This window comes from Lycorma delicatula, chromosome 6 (genome assembly GCF_047948215.1).
Source record: "Lycorma delicatula isolate Av1 chromosome 6, ASM4794821v1, whole genome shotgun sequence".
Taxonomy (NCBI): Eukaryota; Metazoa; Arthropoda; class Insecta; order Hemiptera; family Fulgoridae; genus Lycorma; species Lycorma delicatula.
The window spans coordinates 49,225,186-49,251,434 of NC_134460.1; the positions used below are offsets into that span (position 1 = coordinate 49,225,186).

At 30.5% G+C, this 26,249-nt stretch overlaps 1 protein-coding gene across 2 annotated transcripts in view; it reads right to left on the bottom strand.

Annotated features, from left to right (window-relative positions):
* Positions 1 to 2,654: 2,654 nt before the first annotated feature.
* The window catches only part of Mp (collagen XV/XVIII-type protein multiplexin), a 1,718,393-nt gene continuing 1,694,798 nt past the window's right edge, over positions 2,655 to 26,249 (bottom strand). For both annotated transcript variants that reach the window (XM_075369827.1, XM_075369826.1), the window contains 6 exons: positions 21,602 to 21,720; positions 15,796 to 15,888; positions 12,851 to 12,973; positions 7,325 to 7,519; positions 4,482 to 4,597; positions 2,655 to 3,688 (listed from right to left, as the gene is read on the bottom strand). In XM_075369827.1, the coding sequence (XP_075225942.1) occupies positions 3,388 to 3,688; positions 4,482 to 4,597; positions 7,325 to 7,519; positions 12,851 to 12,973; positions 15,796 to 15,888; positions 21,602 to 21,720 (947 nt within the window). In that variant the 3' untranslated portion in view covers positions 2,655 to 3,387. The remainder of the gene's footprint in view (positions 3,689 to 4,481; positions 4,598 to 7,324; positions 7,520 to 12,850; positions 12,974 to 15,795; positions 15,889 to 21,601; positions 21,721 to 26,249) is intronic.

Consider the following 26,249-nt stretch of genomic DNA (forward strand, 5'->3'; position numbering starts at 1 on the left):
TATTTTATATGTTTATATTTTGAGGTTTTATTTGTTTATAAATTTTTGATATCTAGTATGAAGTTTTTAAAGTATGAACATTACACAAAGCAGAAATGTGAAAAAAACAAAATTCATTCATAAAAAAAATATGTCTTCTTAACTATAAGTGATATGAAATATTTATTTAAAAGATAAATGTACAATATTTTTACATTATAATTATCACATTAAGACAATATGTACTATACATTTCATTCATTTATTCACTTCACTTTTATTATTAAATCTTTTGTATATGTGTGGTGTAAATTGGTTATTATATATGATTCTCTATTATATTTTTATTGATTGATCTGATTTAGTTGTCACAACACCAGATGAATCTTTGATAAAAAGATTCATCTGGTGTTATTTGTCACCTATTCATTTCATTTTCCTTATTATAATCAATATCTAAATGCTCACCTAAGAATGCACTAAATAAAATAATAGTGTAATGTAATTATGTAACAAATGAATTTATAATTAAATTAATAAAAATAACTGTAGAAATAAATAACATTACCTTTAAAATTGATGAAACATAATCTGCTTTTGTGTACAATGTTTTTCTGAATCAACACAATCTAACAGGGTTTTGAAAAATTAAAAATATAACTTTTAAAAGAAGCTTGAACTTTTAATAAGACAAATCTATATATATAAAAATGAATGTTTGTCAGTCTGTATGTTTCTTATGCCTTCCTAAACCATTCATCCGATAGCGATGAAACTTTGGGGAATGGTTGGACGCATGCCAGGGAAGGTTTCTGAGTTAGTAAAATATGGGGTTTTCTGAAATTTCCGGAACTTTTCCGAATAAATCCTAAAATAAACTAAAAATGGTGTAAGTTAGGAGTATGGAGCCTTCATATCTCGGGGACCAATAGAGATATAGTAGTGCAATTTGGTGTATAGGTATCCCGTTAAAAATTAAGAAACAAGTGTTTTGAGGTTTTCCGAAATTTCCCGAACTTTTCTGAATAACTCCTACAATTACTATGCTTAGATAAAATGAGACATTTAAAAAAATAATATTGTGCTTTAAAAAACTGGAGTTCATATATAGGTGCCAGACTTAGAATTGTAAGATAAAGGTGATTTGATATTTTTTTAAATGATAGCGTACTTAATTTAAATCTGTTATTTTGAAAATTAAAATATAAAACTTTCAATAGTTATGAACATTGCATTTCAACACTTTAATTTCAACCAATTTCAACGCCATTTCTGTGCAGGTGTGCCTCCCAAAAAATGAGCGATCGGTCGTTCTACGTCTCAAGCACGAAAGAAAAAGGCAACACGAGCATCAGAAACAAATGAGCAACGAGAAGTAAGATTGGAGTCCAATCGAGAAGGTAATGTTCGAGCAAGTTCATCAGAAAAAAACGAGCAACGAGAATCCAGACTGCAAACCATTCGCGTGAGCACTGCTCGAACCAGAACAACCACTCATGCTGATTTGAATCTCAGTGCATTCCAATACGATGCTAATTATAATTACAGCATTAGTTAATGAAAAGATAAATTTTATCAAAAACTATACCCGCTATATATTTACGAAAAAAAACAAATATACAAACAGACTTTCTTCTTACATATATATATAAATAAAAGGAAATTTGTATGTGTGTTTGCTATAGACTAAAATACTACTGGACCGATTTGCGTGCGGGAAAATAGGGAAAGGGGAAAATGGGTAAGGAGGAAAGGGTAAGAAGAAAATTGGAAAAGGGGAAAAGAAAAAGGGAGAGAAAGGATAAAGGGAATAAGGTAAATGGGAAGGGGAAATATAGAAAAAAGAAAATGAAAAAGGGGAAATATACAAAAGTAAAGGGGGAAAAGGAAAAAAGTAAAAAGGGATAAAGGAAAAGGTTAAATTTTGTGAAGTTCCGTAATATTCAGTTGTTTAATGTTTTACCAGACTTTCAGTTGCATTCATTCATCGATATATATACTAAAATCTAGCAATAGCGAAGCATTGCCAGGTCTGCTAGTATTTTATAAAAGATTTTGACAGAATAGTCATTTTCAGTTAAAATAAGAAAGGTATAATGGCTATACAACTTTATAAAATTAAGTTTTTCTTTTTATGTTTAGAGTAAAAATATCCATTTTTATTTAGAGTAAATATAACCATTTTATTAATAACAACTAAAACCAAAATAAGAGGGATGTCTACAGCCACTGATAACTGTAGGAATTGGAGTACAGTCAGACTCAAATTAATTATTTTTATTTTATGTAACAGCAAACATGAAATCACTTTAATTAAAAATAACACTTTTAATTAACAGCAGTGTCTAATGAATCATCAACTATAATTGGACAAGAACAATGCTGAAATTTAGTTGAACTTACAGACTATTTAAAGCATATATAATAAACAAATATTACGGTGAAATTATTATAATTTCATAAAATGAAAGAATAATGGTTAATAACATTCAAAAGAAATAAAGATGGTTTAAATAAGTATTAGTAATAAAAGTTTTTATTACACAAATAATTTAGCATTTAAGAATTTGAAAAACTATGATTTTAAATTTATTAAGAATGTTTTTCTATTTTAATATACTATTATAAAAAAGACATGACTGATTTCAAAATCTATAATTCATTTCCTTTATGAGCATCTACATTTAATTTAAGCACTTCAATTATTTAAACTTATTTAAATAGAATTTGTAAGCCAAACTGATATATATGATGTTTATAATTATACAAATAAAAATAACATAATTGAAAGTAATGCATATATATACAGTCACTACTTATCCATATTAGGCTTTACTGACAACATTATGCACATTTATGTGTGCATATATGAACATGAAGAATTTCAGAACTATTTTTATATTAATAGTAAGTGATATATATATCATATTTTGTTACACCATAGAGAAAACCATATTATTATTTTTTTTAATAATATTAATATATGATATCCTATTTGACAATTTTCATTGTTAAAATGATTAAATTATTTCAAAAAGTTTTAATTAATAAATTAAGTACAGTACCAGATTATATTTGTTTTAGTTCATTTAACACAAAGTGAGTGGTTGGTAGTATAAATATTTAATTAACAAGAGCACGGATTGAATTATAAATAGACTACATATCAGATGTATAATAAATTACAAAACTCATGTGCACTTTAAGACACGCACATGGTTATCTTGCACTTGCTTTAACAAACACTTACATATATTTATATATACATCCACACAACATGAACACAAATAAATCATACAAACAAATACATCCGCACAATACATACATCATACCATCAAATATTAAGTTTTTTTTTAATGATTTAAGTTAACACTGTGATTTCATTTGAAAGAACTAAGTCGGTTGGTGTCAGTCTTTATCACCAAGTAAGTCTTGTAAAAGTAATTGATATTCTTCTTCTCGAAGTTCCCTCAATGAATCATCAAGATCACGTCGACGCCGTCGCCTGCTCGATTGACTAGTTGCTTCGATACAAAGTACAGCAAATCGATGATTGCAAGAGAATCTTTCCTGATCTAATAACCTATTACTAAGAAGCAATGATGCAAGCCCAAGCCTATCAGAGCTGTCTGAATCCCAAGCATCGCAGTATAAATCCATAGCTCTTTCCCCAGATTTATGTGAACCATGCCATATATATTTCTGAGGCCTAAAATCATAATACATTTAGTTATTAATTCCATTTTTTTTTAAATTATTTTCAGTGAAAAAAAAACAAGAACAATTTAGTTTAAAAAGAATAATATATCCTTATTTTCTATTACCAATTGTTTACCTATGCTTCATGTATACATTCCTCTAAACTACTGCCGTAAATGATTTAATACTTTTGTTGATTTATGATAAACATCTTTTTTGTTTTGTTGATATGCAAAAGTAGGTACAAAACTTTTTTTAGTGTTTTTATATTAGAAAAAGTCATATTAACTATAATTTAAACTTATTTCCTTTTTCTAACCTTATCTTCTTTCTGTTTTTCTTATTCGTTGGATTAGATTCTTTTTTACAAAACATTTGTTGAAATTGCCTTTTACCATATAGAGAGTCCTCTATGAATTATAAACTACTTTTTCATCATAAGTATTTCAAAAATTTGAAAATTTACAATCAAAATTACTTTGTAAGAAAAAATAAATGTACATCAGTTATATTTACCAACATGTTTGTTTATATGCTTTAAGAATAATTAGAAGACAACACTCTGTAATTACTCTAACACCAGACTGTAACAAAATACTTATTTCTGCCAAAGTTATAGATTGAGAATATGATAAATAAAAATATTGATTATAATTATTAAAAACGATTTTTTACTATCTTTAAGATGATTTTTATGAAAAATTTTCTAAGTAAATATTTATGTTGATAAAAAACAGGCAAAAAGCAGCATATGGGAATGTATGTACTTAAAATAACAAAAAAAGTTAATAAGTAGTAATTACCATGAAAAATCAGTTAATATGTTCTTTCCACTAAAGCTATAAATTCTTGGCTGTTGTGAGAAAAATGCACCATCGCCATTGAATATGTCCTTCCAAGAATTAAATAATACATCTCCCTGCAATAAAATAAATATATGTATCATTTAAAAATTTTAGCAATTCTTACCCAGCAATTACATAAAGCTCAAAATATAATCCTTACTGCAGTGTTAAAACTGTAAATTATCATTACTGTTAAGCTGTTACCTATTTTCATATAAGAAAATAAAGTTTATTCAGCGATAATTTGTTGAAGTCAGGGTAAAGAAAAATACAATCTTGAGTTACAGTATTCTTTGTTAAGAGCCCCAAGGCAATACTGAATAGGTTACTGCTATTTGAACATTATCCTCAGTTTTAATATCTGCAAAAGTGCATTAAAAAATTTTCTTTTTAATTCTATTGAATATGTTACATTCTTTAAACATAATTAAAAAGTAACAGAGATTCTTAATTCATGACATATATATCTTTATGTTATCTTTTTGTGGGTATCCCAAGTTTATTTTTCATCAAATGGACTGATTTTTTTATATTTTTGAGAGCAAACTTTCTTTGTTGTACCCATTGGAAGTTTTTTTTTATACGAATAGAAAATTTTATAGATGAAGAATTAATTTTTTTACACAAATCGCATTTGTATATAACTTAAAGATGTTATTAATATTAATCTCATTACCACTGTTTAGTACTGGATTATTAGAGTGAACGAACATATGTTATTCTAGTATTTAAACTATTCTGCAAAAATTTAAGAAAATTAAATAGAAAACTTGAGTAAAAAAATATTCCTGAATTCTTAATGCATACTCAGTAACAATTTTTTCATGTTTTCTAAAAGACAACATAGTTTAGTTTTTTAGTTAAAAGTTTTAGTTTTTTTATGTGTCATTTCTGTACAAATTATGTGTTATTTCTACTCATGGTTTTTCAAACTGCTACTTTATCTATGTGTTGATTCTTTGTTACTAATCCATATTATTAATAGAGACAGAATTTAGAGGTGCAAATGAAGTAAACTTTTACAAAAAAATAAATAAAGCTGACTTCAAAAAAACAACAAAAACCCCAAAAAATAAAAAAAAAACTTTCAATTCTTTTTAAATTTTATTAGTTTTTGGCAATTGTTTTTAATTTTATAGTGTTATCAAATTTAAAATGAGATTTGAAAAAGTATTTATTTAAAAAATGTTCTGTATACGTTTTATAATTTTTTGAAACAATTTTTTTTTTAATTTTTTCCTCATTAAAATTTGTAACCTTATTTTTAAATCAGTTTGCATTTAGTTTGTACTGGAGTGACTGGCAATATCAAATACAGAGTGATTCACATAGCGTTACCAGTGCTTTCTGAGCTCATTCTACTAGTGTAAATAATTAAAAAAGTTCATATAAACATGGTTCTAGAAACGCTCCGTTAGCAATTAAGGCTATTGAAAGATTTTGTCCTGGATTCCTGGGAAAATAGTGAAATAAAACCATACTGAAATTCTAGGAACCCAAATTAAGAAGTAAACCTGATTAGTTTTATGGTTTTTGACCTGAAAAATTGAATAAAACAGATTCCAGAACCATATTTCAAAAGGTTTTTATAATATCCGACATAAAACAGAAAAATTTATAATCTAAAAACACATTTTTTTTACGTTTGTAATACAAAAACTTTGTTAAATGACTAATAAATGTGTAAAATTTATTATCAAAACTTGTAAAGAATTTAATTCTGAGAAAGTTGATGTAAAATAGCCTAATACAAAACAAATACAACTTCAAATTAATACAATTACTAGTGTATTTTCAATAATATTAGTGATCGAGATAAAATTACATAGCCTATTTTTATTGAAAAACTTTGTAAAACCAAAATAAATTCATCAATATATAATCTGTGAATTATTTTTTAAGTCTGCCTTCTAAGGTACCATAAAATACAGTTATAAACACTTAACATAGTAATATTTTAAGATGTTTGTACAGAAATCTAAATTAAAAATTTAGTCTATCTCCAAAATAATGACTGAAAAACTATTTTTGTTTCTCCAGTTATTTTCTTAACCTCCTTTTGACCTAAAGGCTAATTTAGAAAAATCTTATAAACAAAGTAGTTGTTGACTTGTAAAAGGAGTAGTAAAAAGTTGGAAAAATTAATAAGGCTTTTATTTTTGGGTTAAGAATATCACATTAACAAAGTACAGAATTATACACAATTTTTCAACAGATTTTTAATAGTTGTGGCTAAGGTATTAAAAGATATTGAGAAATTAAAAAAAATTTGGGACTAAAGGGATATTTTTTCAACCAACAGTTTCATCTCTTGTGATATAAGTCAAGAAAGTAAAAATAAAATGTACTGATTGTGAAATGCAGTTATATAATTAACATATAATAATTCTAATTAAATAATTGTCAATCCTGAATTTGGATTTATATAATATAGTTGCTACAGTTCTGATGTTGTGTTACACATTGAAGTTCAACAGCTTTTTGACTGAAAATTAGGTACACGGTTGTCTATATTAAAAATAAGTATTTATAAGAAATAATTTGCAATTATGATAAGAAAAGAAATGTATTGGTTCCATAAACAAACTGTTTATGTATCTGAAAGAAGATACACTTTATTTTCCTAAAATATCATCATTAAATCAAAAAGTATGCAGATTATAATTAAAATAAAGTGTTTAGAATTTTTTAATTTTTTCAGAGTTGATGAACTAGATATTAATTACATATTCTAAATATATTTATTAGTAATACAGTAGCGAATTTAACTATGATATGAAGGTAATCTATTCTAAATTTACCTTAATATTGACAACAGGCAAATCTCGATCAGAAAATCTGACAATTGAATCAAGATTCTGAACACGAGATGACAGGAATGCTCGGAATGTGCCTCTTAGACCAGCTCGCTTAGCTTGTCTGTAGCATGCATAATCGGCGCCACGTTGTCCTTTTATATCTCCACTATATGGTTCATTAAGAGCAGCCATCCTAAGCTAAAAAAACATTAAAAACTAAATATTAAGATAATAATTATAAATAAATAATTCAGAACTAAAAAAAAAAAGAAAGAAGGATTATGTCTTTATGGAAGATGGAAGAATAATTGTTCAAATTTAGAATTACAGGAAAATACATCATTTATTTTCTTTTACTAACTATAGATTAATTCCTGATTATAGCTGTTTATGAGGATGAATTTTGTAGCATGTTAAAACTGACAAGCATAAACAGGATTTGAACCCTGAATTTACTATTATTTAGAGATATGGATCTTATCTTGAAAAATAAGGCAGAATCTAGTATCCTTTGAAAACAAAATTTAGGTAAGATTTGTGCTCTAGTAGAAATTTTTTCTCTGCAATAAAAACTACGTACTAAAAAAAGAACAGAAAGCTAAGAGACCTATAAAATTATCAGATTCTGATACTTTTGATGCTGAAATCAATTTTGATGGTATGGAGACTGTAAAGAATAAGTGATATAAAAAGGAAGTAAAGGAAAGAAAAACAGTTACCATAAACCATGATGAAGAAACAAACAATTGTTTCTTCATATGTCAATAACCATATTTAACTAGATAAATACATGATGAACCTAATATGATTGAGCTATAAAAAAGTCTGTGGAAAAAAACTCAGTTTAAAATCATCACCTAACAACATTTTAAAATCATGTTTTCCTGATATACAAGAACTACTATCAGTAATTTTCAATGTGATAATAGAAGCTCTATTGACAGAATTAGTTTGTTACAAGTATATTTTCTATAAAATTATATCTGGTAACATAAAGATTAAATAATCTTTAAATTAATTATTACTATTAGTGTATTACTTACCATTTTTGGATGCCACTGTATTAAGTAAGCAAGATAAAAACAAAAATACGAGATTAAAAAAATATATGTACCCAAAATTTACAAGATAAAATTATAAATTAACACAAAATAGTAAAGGTAATGTTTTATGGTGTATGAAAAGCATTAAACTACTGTACTGTAAATTTTAAAATTGATCTTAAATAAAAAGTAGAAAAAAATTCCATTTGTAGCGAAGAGACATTTAAGAAAGTAGTTTAAAATAAAGAAAGCAGCAACATTAAAAAAAGTATATGAAAATATATTTTTAAAAAGACATGAAAACTTTCTAATTTATATTGTAATTTAAAATATTTATTTTTCATACATTGGAATTACATTAAATTTTATGGTGGAGTAATGAAAACTGAAAAAAAAAAGTTTGTCTAAATTCTTTGAATCCACAAGGATGTGGTAAACAGTCAGCAGTCACAGCGAGCACAAACTAGTGCATCTGTTTGAGTCATCAAATATCCACGTATAAGCCTAGTGTGCGCTATTCACAAATGGCAGATAATTCTGCATGAGGAGCTCCATGTGAAATAGTGTTCTTAATTGGACGAAGTTTGTTGTTCATGGTAGCACCCACATTCACTTTACCACTCATTATGAACCACCCTCTTCAGGAAACAAACAATATCGTTAGAAGTGACACGATTGGTGAAAGGAGGCTGGAGACAAGCCTCCTTTGTTGCACTATCTGCACACTCATTACCTGAAATTCCTATATGATTGGGGATCCAGTAGAAGCTCACTGTTGTATTACAACTAGTCATTTGCGAAATGACACAATGAATCTCACAGACAACACGGTGTTTAGAGTACATGTCATTGATCGTTGTAGGGCACTCATGGAATCTGAGTAAACAACATGCCGATATTTTGGGCTAATTATATGTAAGGCTTTTCCAATGGCATACAGTTCTACAAGAACACTTTGTACGATAATTAGATTTGTGTTATTTTTATTATAATAATAAAAATCAAAGCAGCAATTATGAGAGGGCTGCCAAGGAAGGTAATATAACATGGCACAATAGTAAGGACTGGAAGCAATTGTAGACATAGAGTTGAAAAAAGGCATTAAGCTCTTGTGCCTAACGAAGTTGTAGATCTCGGCTCTTCCTGATATTAATTAAGATGATGGTTTGAGAATATCACATTAAAGGTTGAGCGAGTTGGTTGTACTTTAATACGAGCCACATAGAAGCATATTATTTGCCTCCATCTATACAAAGAGATGGCTCACCACTGTCCACCAGCAGACTTACCTTGGGGATTGAGAAAAAAGCACCTGTGGCAAGACAGATGAACAAATGATGGACTGCTGCATCACAAGCATCTTTAGTGTCATAGACCGTGCCGAGGAATAAGCTATGCTGCCGTAGTCTGAACAAGAATGGACCAGAGCTCAGTTGATGTGCAATGTGCATACACAATTTGCATCACAACGGGTATTAAATAGAGTTCTCAGCATGTTTTAACATTTTTAGACATTTTACCTACAGCTCCTTCAAATATATTTACCCATGTTAGTCATTGGTCAAACGACATACCTAGAAATCTAACCCATAAATATTATAATTATAATTAAAATATATGGATCTCTTCTTAGGAAGAGATTGATGAAGCAATTAAACACGTAAAAGGAGATGAAAATTTAATAATAGTTGGAGATTGGAATGCAAGCATTGGAAAAGGCAAGGAAGGAAATATAGTGGGTGAATACGGGCTGGGCAAAAGGAATGAAAGAGGGGACCGACTTATAGAGTTTTGCGCGAAGTATAATTTAGTAATTGCCAACACCCAATTTAAAAATCATAATAGAAGAATATACACTTGGAAAAAGCCAGGCGATACTGCAAGGTATCAGATAGATTATATCATGGTTAAGCAAAGATTTAGAAATCAACTTGTGGACTGCAAAACTTACCCTGGAGCAGACATTGATAGCGACCATAATTTGGTGATAATGAAATGTAGATTGGCGTTTAAAAACCTGAAGGAAAGGTGTCAGATGAATCGGTGGAATTTAGAGAAGCTTGAGGAAGAGGAGGTAAAGAAGATTTTTGAGGAGGACATCGCAAGAGGTCTGAGTAAAAAAGATAAGATAGAAAATGTAGAAGAAGAATGGGAGAATGTTAAAAAGGAAATTCTTAAATCAGCAGAAGCAAACTTAGGCGGAATAAAGAGAACCGGTAGAAAACCTTGGGTTTCAGACGATATATTGCAGCTGATGGATGAACGTAGAAAATATAAGAATGCTAGTGATGAAGAAAGTAAAAGGAACTATCGGCAATTAAGAAATGCTATAAACAGGAAGTGCAAACTGGCGAAAGAAGAGTGGATTAAAGAAAAGTGTTCAGAAGTGGAAAGAGAAATGAACATTGGTAAAATAGACGGAGCATACAGGAAAGTTAAGGAAAATTTTGGGGAACATAAATTAAAATCTAATAATGTGTTAAACAAAGATGGTACACCTATATATAATACGAAAGGTAAAGTCGATAGATGGGTGGAATATATTGAAGAGTTATACGGAGGAAATGAATTAGAAAATGGTTTTATTGAGGAAGAAGAGGAAGTTGAGGAGGATGAAATGGGAGAAACAATACTGAGATCTGAATTTAAGAGAGCATTAAAAGATTTAAATGGCAGAAAGGCTCCTGGAATAGACGGAATACCTGTAGAATTACTGCGCAGTGCAGGGGAGGAGGCGATTGATAGATTATACAAACTGGTGTGTAATATTTATGAAAAAGGGGAATTTCCGTCAGACTTCAAAAAAAGTGTTATAGTAATGATACCAAAGAAATCAGGGGCAGATAAATGTGAAGAATACAGAACAATTAGTTTAACTAGTCATGCATCAAAAATCTTAACTAGAATTCTATACAGAAGAATTGAGAGGAGAGTGGAGGAAGTGTTAGGAGAAGACCAATTTGGTTTCAGGAAAAGTATAGGGACAAGGGAAGCAATTTTAGGCCTCAGATTAATAGTAGAAGGAAGATTAAAGAAAAACAAACCAACATACGTGGCGTTTATAGACCTAGAAAAGGCATTCGATAACGTAGACTGGAATAAAATGTTCAGCATTTTAAAAAAATTAGGGTTCAAATACAGAGATAGAAGAACAATTGCTAACATGTACAGGGACCAAACAGCAACAGTAGCAATTGAAGAACATAAGAAAGAAGCCATAATAAGAAAGGGAGTCCGACAAGGATGTTCTCTATCTCCGTTACTTTTTAATCTTTACATGGAACTAGCAGTTAATGATGTTAAAGAACAATTTAGATTCGGAGTAACAGTACAAGGTGAAAAGATAAAGATGCTACGATTTGCTGATGATATAGTAATTCTAGCCGAGAATAAAAAGGATTTAGAAGAAACAATGAACGGCATAGATGAAGTCCTACGCAAAAACTATCGCATGAAAATAAACAAGAACAAAACAAAAGTAATGAAATGTCGTAGAAATAACAAAAATGGACCACTGAATGTGAAAATAGGAGAAGAAAAGATTATGGAGGTAGAAGAATTTTGTTATTTGGGAAGTAAAATTACTAAAGATGGACGAAGCAGGAGCGATATAAAATGCCGAATAGCACAAGCTAAACGAGCCTTCAGTAAGAAATATAAGTTGTTTACATCAAAAATTAATTTAAATGTCAGGAAAAGATTTTTGAAAGTGTATGTTTGGAGTGTCGCTTTATATGGAAGTGAAACTTGGACAATCGGAGTATCTGAGAAGAAAAGGTTAGAAGCTTTTGAAATGTGGTGCTATAGGAGAATGTTAAAAATCAGATGGGTGGATAAAGTGACAAATGAGGAGGTATTGCGGCAAATAGATGAAGAAAGAAGCATTTGGAAAAATATAGTTAAAAGAAGAGACAGACTTATAGGCCACATACTAAGGCATCCTGGAATAGTCGCTTTATTTTTGGAAGGACAGGTAGAAGGGAAAAATTGTGTAGGCAGGCCACGTTTGGAATATGTAAAACAAATTGTTAGGGATGTAGGATGTAGAGGGTATACTGAAATGAAACGACTAGCACTAGATAGGGAATCTTGGAGAGCTGCATCAAACCAGTCAAATGACTGAAGACAAAAAAAAAAAAAAAAAATTAAAATATATTTATTTTAATTTTATATTAAATAAATATAATAAAATTAATAAATACATTTATTCTAATACATTATTTACAAAATTATCATAATTATTAACGGTTAACAGATTTTTTTAATTTAAAAATGAAGAGTTCAGGAATATAGTTATTGTACAAGGTGAAAGTGTAAAGGAAAATCATAAAGTCACTTAAAAATTTTTATTGCTACTCTGCACATAACCAGCAAATTACACATTATATACATAAAAAACAAAACAATGAATTTTACAAAGAAGTAAACTCACAACTAAGATTTTTAATTAATAAAAATATCAAGATAATGCATAGTGATTACTTACAACAGGTCCATCCATAGGTACTGGTTGATTATTGATAAGATTAGAAGCTTCAAATGGTGGATGAAGTTTTTCAGTTGTAGTAGTAGGAGGTGGCTCAGTTGTAATTGGCACAAGACCACCAAGCTGTTGAAAATAAGATGTGTTAATGTGTTTAAGTATAAATTTGTTTTCTGTAAAAGTATTTTGTGTAAAGCACATTATATACAACATAATTTTATAAAAAAGGAAGAAGTTTAGAACAGTGTTTTCAAAAACAATGAGGCTATTTTCTGTTACTAACACTGACTTCCCAGTGAATCTCTCTAGCAGTAGTTGTGAAAAGACATGTTTTCTAGTTTTTTTTGTGTGTGTGTGGGTGTGTGTGAGTACCTGAATAACATTTCCAGTGTCATCACCAACATACCATTAGGATTCCCAGTCCAGCTAGCGATAGCGTTATATCTTTTGTTTCACCTTCCAGTCAAACTGGATAAGTTTTAGCATTACTTTTATTTTATTTTAAATAGTGTCTAACAATTAGTTAAATATGTAGATTTTATTTTTAGGCTTATGACAAAGTAATGCTATTACTTTCGAACTATTTTATAGATTAAGTAGTGATTAGTATTAAGTAAATAATTTTTACCTACATTTTATTTAGTCAGTCACTGATAGAGATTTTTCCAGGTTTAACCACCCCCGTGTATTAGGAATTTATGCTAATGTAAGCCATTATCCAATTAATTTATATATTTTTTTATTTCTTTTAATTTATTATTTCTGTGAATTTAAACTTATACTAGAGTTAAAATTTAGATAAAAGTTTTTTTTTATTAATTTAGTCTAATGGTGACTAATTTCCCACCACCTCCTTCTCCATCTCCGGAAATTTCTGGACTAACCTTGGAAGCACGGAAAAGGGCCAAGCGCGAAGCGTTGGTAGCCGTGGACAATAAGTCCATGGAGCCAACCACAACCGAGGGCGGTTCGGAAACAGCATCCGCCACTACGGAAGTAACAGGGGAAACCCCCTACAAACACCAGTCGAAAAGCGGGAAAAAATCCCACCCATCCTTATCAACTACCAGGGTGATAACCGCCGGGGTTCTCCAGAGAGCAGTCCTTTCGCCAATTCGGTACACTACATATACAAACGATATGCTGTTGTCGGAAGGCGTCACACCGCTTTATACGTCGATCATGCTGCATATTACAATACATCCAGAAATATGGATTACGCGGTCGAGAGACTCCAATGGCAACTGGATCTAGTGAAGCCGTGGCTTGATGAGTGGAGAATCCTCAGGATCAACGGGGAAAAGGCCGTGGCCGTACTATTCAAATGCAAGCGATGCGCTCCTGCCAGGAAATCTCAGGGGAAAAAATACCCTTTGAGATAAAAATTAAATATCTGGGAGTAGTCCTATATAAACGGCTTACCTTAATGGAATATGTAAAATATATTATCCAGACGGCAAAGGCTGCCAGGGCTTCCTTATACCCAGGGCTTAATCGAGCCAGCCCCATTCCGCTGGCGACTATGATACTCATATACAGACTCTACATCTTGCCAATTCTGGCATACGCCTACCCGGCATGGGGGACTCTGTTGTGCTCTACATTCCAGAAAAGGTTAGAGGTTGTCCAAAACGTGACGCTGCGGATGATTTTCGGAGCGCCGTGGTTTGTCAGGAACGCTACACTTCGCTACGACGCGGACATAAAAACCGTATCGGAAGTGGGCATAGCACAGGCGCGCGGACTGTTCGGGAGAACGGCCGTATCCGAGCACAGCCATCTCAGGGACATATGCCGAGAGGATCCTACACCGCAAGCTGTGAGGAAAAGGCCTCACGCCGTTAGATGAACCACCGTGATAAGGCGTGACGGGGGTTTGTGTCTAATAAACCAGGCCAGGGGCCTCTACATCGGGTGAGCCAAAAAGGAATTCCCACAAATAATTGTGAGCCTTTATTGCGAGGTCATTAAACAAGAGATGTGCACATAAGTCTCATATTGAGTGTAAAGTTGTTACGGTTCATAAATTTATAGACATACGGTTTTTTTTTTGAACAAATTTAAATCAATTTTAATTTACTCGATTTCAGTATCATACAATACTACTGAATTATAAAATATAATATTACATCCTTACAAGTGCTTAACAAATAAACATTTTGCTGTGTTGTATTTTATTCAAATTTACTGAAAAATAAATACAAGAACAAATATTAATTTAATCGACCCCATTATAATATCCTATAATAGTATAGATATAGATAAAATCTAATGTCCTTAATGACATTAGAGGAGTGCTTAATGATAATTGAACACATGGTTTTGTTGTATTATGCTCCGAAGGTGTCCTAAACAGGAAATAGATAAGACGCTGCTACCTGGCCGGTCCCTTTTCATTGTCTACGGTCAAGTTAGTGGAAATCTTCAGTTGAATAAACAAAATAAAATAAATATCATTTAAACCTTTTATACCAAATCCATTGACTTGGTATTTCGTTGATCCCAACCTAATTTAATAGTAATTATTACTAACGGAAATTATCTTACCTGACCGGTGTTAACTACTAGTAGACCACTAAATTATTCAAAATTATAAATGAAATAACTTGTTAACTTTCAAATTTTATTGAAAACATCTGAATCTAAGCCCATACTATCCCAATTAATATTTTCAACATTATTAGGGGTTTTTGCGCACGCGTGCGAGCAAGAATGTTAAGAGCGATTTTGGGAACTAAGTTTTATTTTATCATTTATAATATAAATATTAGTACACAACTTTATATAAATAGATTCATTTCACTCAATTATGGATGAATATTTATTTAAAAGCATACCTTGCTCATAAAAATGGTGAATTATTATTTGCATGATATATTAAATTTCTAGGGTTAAATTAATTTTCGATAATGGTTTAATTTTTTAATGTAAATTTTTTATATACTTACAGCAATATATTGCCAACCATTATTAACTCTAACCAACAATGCTTCTTCATCAATGATGTATGCTAATGTTCCTACAGGACTGACCAATGACATCTGAAATTAAAAACAAAAAAAAATTATAATTAAAACAATAACGTTTCAATCTAATATATTTTATTAAAATTAAAACAATTAATTACATGGTGAAATACAGTACATCTTCTGTAATTTCTTCAGTATTTCTGTAATTAATATCCCTGGGATTAATATGTTTCTAGGTACGACTATTTCATAATTTAGTTATTGTATAGGTAGGTAATATACAAGTTTTAACAATTTTGTATTGTAAAGAACAAGACATATGTAGTTAATGCTATGACTAAAAATAATTTATTTATAGTTTAAAAACAATATTTTATTAATTTTGTTAATGGTAATTCCCCATTCTGGGGGACCAGACATGCCATGTGGAAAAGGATCGGAGCTTCTCAAAAACTCTTTAACCTAAACGAAAGTTCTTCATAGGTATATTCAATGCAAACACACTGCTGAAACCAGGAAAATTGAAACAACTAATGAATAAGCTAGACAGATTCAGCATTAAAGTTCTGGCAGTACTTAAAAAGAGAGAGTACTTTAAAGAGACACAGTTTACAGATGAATGCCACTTTGACTCTGAAATCTACAGCATTTGTAAGGGAAAATTCTCAGTGCAGATAAACACAGAACCCAAATTGTTTGGTACAGGTTTTGTGTTCACAAGTCAGTCACAGATACTGTCATTGACTTTATCTCACTATCAGAAAGAATCTCAATGCTATCAATAAAATCTGGAAACAAGGCATACATACTGATTAATGTGCATGCACCAACAAATGACTGTAACAGAAAAAACCCACAGGCGACAGAAGACTTCAGGGAACTTTTGGAAGAAACAATGAACAAGATTCCCAAATATCATGTCAAGTTTCTGTTAGGTAACTTCAATGGCCAATTAGGGAAAAAGAAGAAATACTGGTAAATCATAGGACCATACACTGTCCACAAGCAGGACCAATACAAATGGTGAATGCCTCAAACTTCTGCTATAACTTCAATCTCAAAGTTATGTCAATACAATTCCTGAAACCCACACATAAACTAAAGACATGGAAATCTCCCAACAAAACACTCGGAGAATTCCAGATTGATCACGTTGCCATCTCCAGGAAAAACGTCAAAAAAGTGCTCAATGTAAAAACAAGGAAAGGATTCTTCGAGTCTGACCACAACCTACTAAAAATTAGGTAAAATTTCAGCCCAATAGAAAATGAACAAGAATAATTCAGACTTTCCATACTGACCCTTTTTCTTTCTTTCTTTCTTTTTCCTGTTTAGCCTCCGGTAACTACCGTTTAGATAATACTTCAGAGGATGAATGAGGATGATATGTATGAGTGTGAATGAAGTGTAGTCTTGTACATTCTCAGTTAGACCATACCTGAGATGTGTGGTTAATTGAAACCCAACCACCAAAGAACACCGGTATCCACGATCTAGTATTCAAATCCGAGTAAAAATAACTGGCTTTACTAAGACTTAAACTCTGTTCAGCTGATTTGGGAAGACGCGTTAACCACTAGACCAACTCGGTGGCTTTTCCATACTGACCCTGAATACCTAAAAGTCAACAAGGAGAAAATCACTGATGAACTCTATAGGTTGGATACCACGAACTGGTCTGAACTTGCAGAGAAACTGAAAGAAACCATAAAATTAGCCAACCTGCCTAGGTAAAATTGGCCAAAGCCAACCTTTGAGAAAGAGAAAACACAGGTGGTGGAACATCAAATGTGATCAAGTTGTCGAGGATAGGATGCATGAAATAATTTCAATAGTCATAAAACAACAATAAAGTGGCAAAAATTTATAGAAATAAGGAAAAAGTTCTCCAAAATTGTTCAACGAGAAAAATACAATTACAACAGTAATCAGCTGAAAGAAATAAAACAAAACTATATCAAGAACATCACCCGGAATTTCTACAAGACGGTCAGAGAGTATCTTGCCAACTAGCAGCCTCCTAGCCTGTGCTTCCAACGATTCGACTGGTTCCTGGAAACTAACATGAAAAATAACACTCCACAACTGCGAAGCGCCCTCAAAACAACTAAGGTTTGTAAAACCTACACCAAATCCTGATGAAGATGGGGTTATTGCAGAATTCTGGAAATTGGATCACAAAAACATAAAGCCTTAAATTCATAGAATAATATTGCAAGTCCGGAGAATAGAGAAAATCCCGAAAGAATGGAAGAGTATCTTGATACACCCACTCTATAAGAAAGGAGACAGGACACTTCCAGACAATTACAGAGGGATCTCACTTCTCCCAGTCACCTATAAAATTCTCACTAAAACCTTGCTGAACCAACTCAAACCCCAGGCAGACCCATAAATTGGAGAGTAACATGCAGGATTCAGAAAAGGAAGGTCCTGTATCGAACAAATCTGGAACCTCAAGACCAAGCTATACATCAGATGTTTGACTTTACAAAGGTCTACAACTCAACAAGAATTTAGAGTTGATATAAAGACCAGAGCCATCATTCAGGATACGTTATCAGGAACCACCTGAAAGGACAAATTCATGAAAGAAATCTCAAACCCATTTGAAGTTCACACAGGAGCAACAAGGAGAAAATGATGGCTTATAACCACTTTTGTTCAGTATCATCTTGGAGAAGGTAATCAGAGAATTGGAGAGGCAAGTCAAAGGCATCCAAATCGCAAAACAAAAAGGAAATAGAATTACTGTGAAATGCTTGGCCTGAATGCAGATGACCTGGATGTATTAACAAACAATAAACATGAATCTATTTCACATTAGAGAAACTGCATAAAATATCCTGTAAAACCAGACTTCAAATTTCTTATAGAAAGACACAATATATGGATACCAAATCAACTGGAAGACTTCCACTACTAACACAATACAACAAAATCTCACAAGCACCCGACTTCAAGCACATGGGATTGAATACAATATCCAACATAGAGAGAATATTCAAACTGCAAAATGTGTGCAGGCTCACATGGAATCATTATAACAAAAGGGCAGTGTTTTGTAATATGAAACTACGACATCACAACACAATTGTCTTGCCAGAGGCCTTGTATGCAGCAGAAACCACATTAATACAGAGGAATGACCAAAATTCATGATAACAAGAAGCAAGAACAGAGAAACCTCAGGAAAATCCATACTGCAGTCCTCAGAGATGGAATCTGAATCAAGCAACCAATAAAGGAATTATATGAAAATACAGACTCCATCACTGACATATTTAGGAAAAGGCATCTACAATTCTGTGAGTACTTATGGAGAGGATGGGTGAAATGGACTCAATAAGAAAATTTTCAACATCTAGGCAAGTAAGTTTTAAATCCATTTGGATGAAAGAAATACAAGACGACCTGGAGCGACTGAACATCTCAGAAGAAGAAATCATCGACAGAAGGAAGTTTAGGGATGAAATTAGAAAATTGAACGAGAGAGAAAAAGAGTAACAATAGGAAGAAGATGGATGGAGAAGAAGAAGAAGAAGCATAGTGTATGGATGAATAGGTTTTGGGAAGAAAAGAAAGGAGAAGGAAGTAAAGCCGTGATTGGCTCAAGTTCACATGCTCTCCTGAAAGGGAATAATCAGAAATAATAATAATTATTTAAATATGCAAATTTCTTTGCAAGAAATAAAAATTCATTCATTCAATCAATCACTGTATGTATTAAACATTATTATTAATATTTATATATCTTATTATATTTTACTTACATTAAATATTTATATATTATTATACTGAGAAAGGCATGTTGCAGTGTGATAGTAGGATAAGTGTCAAAGAGACAAAAGAACTTAAGAGGCAAAGAAACAAGACTTATTGATAAAACCTCTGTTAATCATTTTCACTCTATCTCAGTGGTTATATAACAACATAAGCAGAGAAATAATGTATAATTTAAAAAATGGAGAGGACCATGTGTTAAGTCCTGTAGTTCCCAACTTTTTCGATTCATGGAGCCCTTTTTAGAATCAATTTCTATTGCAGTGCCCCCTAGGCCTGAGGAAAAAGGGTCTATATCCTTTTTCCTCAGTACCCTTTGTTTTTAATATAGTAATGGAATTTAAAGTGAAGAGATACGTAAACAATTTGCTTATGTGAATGCAATGAAATTATATTTTAAATACTTTGAATTTTCCATAATATCTCAATCTATTCTCAACCAGTATTGTCAAAATTTTGACAATATTTTTGAATTTATTATTACCTCTGGCACTGAGCTTCTATGTTGCTTTAGGTATTCTAGAAAATAACCCACCAAGTTGATCTAGTGGTGAACGCGTCTTCCCAAATCATCTGATTTGGAAGTCAAGAGTTCCAGCGTTCAAGTCCTAGTAAATTTAGTTATTTTTATATGGATTTGAATTCTAGATCGTGGATACCAGTGTTCTTTGGTGGTTGGGTTTCAATTAACCACACATCTCAGGAATGGTCAAAGTGTGACCATCCAGAGGATGATACATATCATCCTCTGAAGTAATATGTGAATGGTAATTACCAGAGGCTAAACAGGAAAAAGGAAAGGTTTTCTAGAGAATGGAACTTTGTTTATCTATTAGTAAAATTATTATTGGAATAGATTTGAATTTGGATTTAATTTTCTTTTACAATTCTACTTTTTATTTCTTAAAAATTTCAGTTCAATTTTAAATTATTCTATTCTCTTTGAGTGGTTGTGGAGTCCCTTGGAAATTCACTTGGAAACCTAAGGGTTCCACAAAGTGGAGGTTGGAAACCACTGGTTTAGTCTATCAACCCAAGTGATTTAGTGTGATTCATACTTTCCCTCAAATACATCTCTTTTTCATCCTTTATCTAAGAAGTTAGCAGCTGCCATTTTGAAATTGAAATTTTAATTATGAAAAATTGTCATAGATGGGGGTATTATAGATGGCTAGATTGGGGACGACAAGGAATGTTATTAGAAAATGATGTAACATCAGAAAATATATTTGGCTGTAACTGTGTCACAAATATACAAACAAGTAAATGAAGTGTCAATAAGTCAAGTTCAAAAAGTACCTCAATTTGCTTGGTCAGTAATATCAGATGGTAATACTTTGATAAGGAAAATATATTTTGTTTAAATAAGTCCACTTATATGTGTAAACATTTTTATATACAACATGAAACAATAATATGTATCTGAATAAATCTAATCTTATGTGTAAAGCACTGACCAATAAAATCAATATTGTTCATTGAATTGTGTATGATACTGATAATCACATCCATAATCAAATTCCACATGTTTCAGTTACCAAATAAGCAGAAAAAAAGATTTACAGCAAGAAGAATTATATAATAGTTATCTAATTTTAACAACACAATTTTCTTGTTTAATTTTTGGCTCTGCAGCCTGGAAAGTACAGTTTACTGCATAAGATCTGATGCATTTGTAACATGCAAACTAAGATCTTACATTTGATGCACTGCTAAGATTTTTAAAACACAGTTATTTTTTAAAATAGTACTTATATCTTAATCTCATATTAGTACATCAGTATGTATTTTCAAAAATTAAAATTTTAAAATAACAATATTTTTATTCTGATGCTGACAAAAAAATATTAGAAGAAAACTTTTGAAAAAATATTAGATATTAAATATTCTAAACAAAATTTCTAAATCAAATTAAAAATTGATTACCATTTTTTCACGATGGTAATCCTTTTTGCACTTATTTTTATTAGCGTAATGTTAGAAGAGTATTTAATTTACTAACCATTGACATAGCCTCCAATGTCTGAAATGTAACTGCACCAGGAACTATTTTGGTAGGTTCACTTGGTTCAAATGTAGCTTTTCCAGGTGGTCCCGGTGGACCAGGAGGACCTGGTGGACCTATAATAATAAAAAAATAATAAAAAAGCTAACAACACAGTTGTAGGACTTTCACATACCACGGTTAAGCCTCATTCCAGGAAAGTCCTATAACTGTGAGTTTTTTCTGATGCTCGGCTTACACACATACACAAATAACATAATTTAAAATATCTATCGTTTTATTTAAATATAATTTTTTTTAGTTTATTTAATTCAATGATTCTACCTAAAGCGTGTGCACATTCTGTGTTTAATTCACGTGGGTATGGCCGGTACTAGCGGCGACGGTTGGCACTAACTAATCTAATGTAATTTCACAAATTATACAGAACAAATTTCACTGTTATGGTCGGCAGATTGGTGTAGCTGCAAGGCTTAACGTACCAGGTACCGAGTCAACTGGGCAATCGAGTTTTAGACCCAGCCAGTCCGAGTTAATTTTAATTTTTTACACTTTAAACGTTATTAAATATAAAGTCGATATGGAAAATACCACTCACCTGTGACATCACAACATAGCAGGCATTGTCTTGCAAAAACTACAACAGCATTTTTTTGAGTGGGGATGCGATTTTGTAAAACATTTTTTTGCAAATATTGTAATTTTTTAACTGTTAACAAATGTGCCTAAGAAAAATATTATCTTAATTAGGCGAAAACTTGAGATACTGAGGGTGACCTTGCTCTACAGTCTCAACCCCTTGACCTTTTAAGTTGAAAATTTAATGGCATCATTGCCCCATATATAGAAGTAATCTGGCCACGTATGAACTAGATCGGTTCAGTAGTTCTGGACATATAAGGTGATTTAGAGGCCAATACTGAAAGCGTGCGCATGTACATATGAACATTAATGTCTGTCAAATTTCCATTTGGTTTTTGGGTTCCTTAATTGTCAAAATATCAAGATTCGGTGAGAACCGCAAATACCCAAATTGAACCGGTTATAATACTTTCCCTTCTAGAGTTATAGCTCTATTAGCGCTATCTAGACGGAAAGTAAAAATGTATTAAAAAAAAAATGTAATAACTACCCATCTATTTGTTTAATAATTACATACTAACCACCCAGTTACATTTTTACTTCCTTGTACGAAGTAAAGAAAGTAGTTTAAAATACTTCGGTTTTCAGATTTCAACGGAAATATCCATTTTGACTAGTTTCGGCATGACGTCTGTACGTACGTATGTATCTCGCATAACTCAAAAACTAGCCGAAAGATGTTGAAATTTTGGATTTAGAACTGTTGTAACATCTAGTTGTGCACCTCCCCTTTTGATTGTAATCGACTGTATCAAAAGTGTTCAAAAAAGCCCAAAATCCAAAAAATTTGGATTTTAGACTTTTTCTTAACTGCAATAATAAGCCTTCATTGAGAGCTTTTAACGATATATCATAAGGGATATTATTATTATTATTTATTATTAAATAATTATTATTTATATTACTTATTATTTATTATTATTATTATTATTTTCATTGGTCCCAGAGTTACAGCCAAATGAAATTTTAATTACTGAAATATTTGGACTTACAAGGGGCAGGCACATGGGTTCAAATCAGACTTAATCTCTTTTTTTAACTTTATTTTTAATTTAAATACATTGATTTATTAACAATTATTAACATCTGATTGTAAAAAAAAATCATTACAATAAATAATAATTCAATAACTTAAAAAAAAAATTATGAAAAAATATCAGAAGTTATTAATGAAATAAAATTTTACTTTTCATTTAAAAAATATGTATATGTAATTAAAAAGGCATACAAGGAAATTACATGGTGTCCAAATCAGATTTTTTAATAAAAGATACATTTTTTAGCATATGAAAAATGCCAAACCTGACAGATTCAAATTCACACTTGAGTTAACAATAATAACAATTTCATTAGAATTTATAATAACATTACAAGTTCTAGAGATTCAATGACAAACACACAATGATAAATATTTCATTAATACATATTTACTCATGTTTACATACACAGCTTTCCATTTTTTATATCTGAAAAATTACGATAAGAAACGAAAGCTATATATAAGGAAAGTACAGTGGTCAGTCTAAATAACCTGTCGAGCTTTTCACAAATCTCAATTTTTCACATTCTAAGACAAAAAAAACATAAAATTTCTCTGGAAGGATACATGTACAGTAAGTAGTATATTAACATATATGCCTGGTTGCTTTTTGCTAAAAATCTTAAAAGTAGATAAACCAATAAGTGGGCATTTATCATGCTAAAATTTTGTAAAGATTTTCTCAGAGAGTGGGGAAAATTTGCATATCTTTCATTTTCAATGATTTACTTAGGTAGTTTAGAAAAAACTTTCTTAGCAAAAATGTAGTGATCAGGTAAGTACATAAACGTCCAGTAAAAAAAAAAAAAAAAATTAACTTTTTACCTCAAATATCTGACAAAACTAGCAACACATTTAAAATAATTTCACAGGAACAACACACCACTTAGTAGAATAAGCTGTCACATCTGTTTGCAAATTTTTTGACTTTCAAGTACTTGATCCATAATTCGCAAATATTTTACAGTGAATTTAAGCAAATCTTTAGAATTATTTTTATCAACCTATATTGGTAATATAATTATTATATATGCATGCTTCAAAATCATTGTAAGAATAAAAATTTCCCCTCATAGAAATCTTATCATTCAACGTGTCTAAATTGTTTGATGACACTTATACTTTTAGTATATTCTGCTATCATTAATGACTGATCAATCACGATGTCTTTTCGGCTGTATCTTTTTGTATTTGATAATAGCCATTGTGGTTATTGGCAATTGTCACTACTGCATTATCATTTCATCTAGCAAATGCAAAAGTTGGTTTTCAATTGGCAATTAGGAAGCTTATTTTTTTCTCTGACAGTGCCAGTTGCAAAATATCCTTTTTTGTTCAAAAAATTAAACAGCATCTGTAGAAAACAAATTATACAAAAAATTGTATGCTCATTACGACTGGTACAACATTTAACAAATGAAGTATTACTTATGTCTGAAGACCAAACTGAGATTTTTCTTTGTTTGCACCTCTGTAAGGAATAAATTGGTATAAATACCTATCTGAACTACGTAAACACTTCAGCTTAAATCTAAATCTAATTGGTTTTCCCTTGATACACATTTTTGCTGAATGCCTACCAAAATATGCCACCAATAGATATGCTTCATCAATAGATAAATTATAAGAAAAAACACCAAATTGTAAATTCCATCTATTGACAAATGTAGAAACTGAGGTAAAGGTAGTAGTGGCAGGTTTACTTTGTTGCTATATCTTGAAAAATTCTTTGCAGCCAAAATTAATTATTACAAATAAAAATAACAGTATTAATTAGATTATTTAATACATAAAAAGAAAAGGAATAATAACCATGATTGCAGAATTTGTAATAAAATAATAAGCTCCAAAGAAAATAAATGTGATAATGATAAAATAAACAAGAAACTTGAAGAAATTAAAACATTGTGATTATGATGTAAACAAACAAATTAACTAAACAATTTTCATAAAATAAATAAAGAAAAATAACAATTTCAGTATGTAAGGAGAATTACTGAATCGTGAAAAAAATATTATAAACTTTCTATACTAATGATTATTAAGATACTTACTCTCTGAAACCTTTTTTAACTGTTTCAGTTCATTTAATGCTCTCAATTCATCTAAACTACCTCGAATTCCTTTATAATTGCCGCATTTAAAAGAAAATACATCATATTAATGAACTATAGTACATAAAATTACATAATTAAGATTCCCAAACATATTTTAATAAAAGATTAACAGACTTTTTATTTATTTAATAAACAAATATTTAAATCCACCAGATGCAGTTCAAATAAAAGGTAAAAGCACTCATCTATCTATAGTGCTTTCAGAGTTTTACTCCATTATAAGCAGACAAATTTGATAAATTATACACAATTATAAATTAAAATAAATTCATTCCATAAAAATGTTTCCTGCATTAAGTATTTTTTTTTTTTTTGTGTAGTATTTACATATTTAACAAAGAAATATCTCAAATACATGCAAACATTTTATTTTAATATTCTGTTTTTTCACAATATAAATTATACTGTATATGATAATTAATAGTCACTGTTTTAAGTGGTTTTATATTGCAAATGTGTTTCCTACGGTTATATTATAACATTTGAATTACACAGCTGGAACCTGTATCATAATGAGAGTCATATGAAACTGAATTTCATTATGATAACAAGTGTTCAACCAATCAAAAGCATTTAAACCACTAATAAATCAGAAACACGTATTGTTTAACATATCAGCTGGTTTTTTTTTTTACTTTGGATTACTCCGATTAATTAGTTAACAAGCAGAGGTTAATTTTAAAGTACACCAATAGGAACTAAGTTTCTATATTACACTATTCACCGTTTTGTTAATTATGTTGGATCCTGAGGAAGAAATGTCTTTAATACTGATCAATATTAAAGAAAGAGCAGAATTTATAACTAATAGTCTACTGCCACATAACAGTATAGTTTAATGTATTTT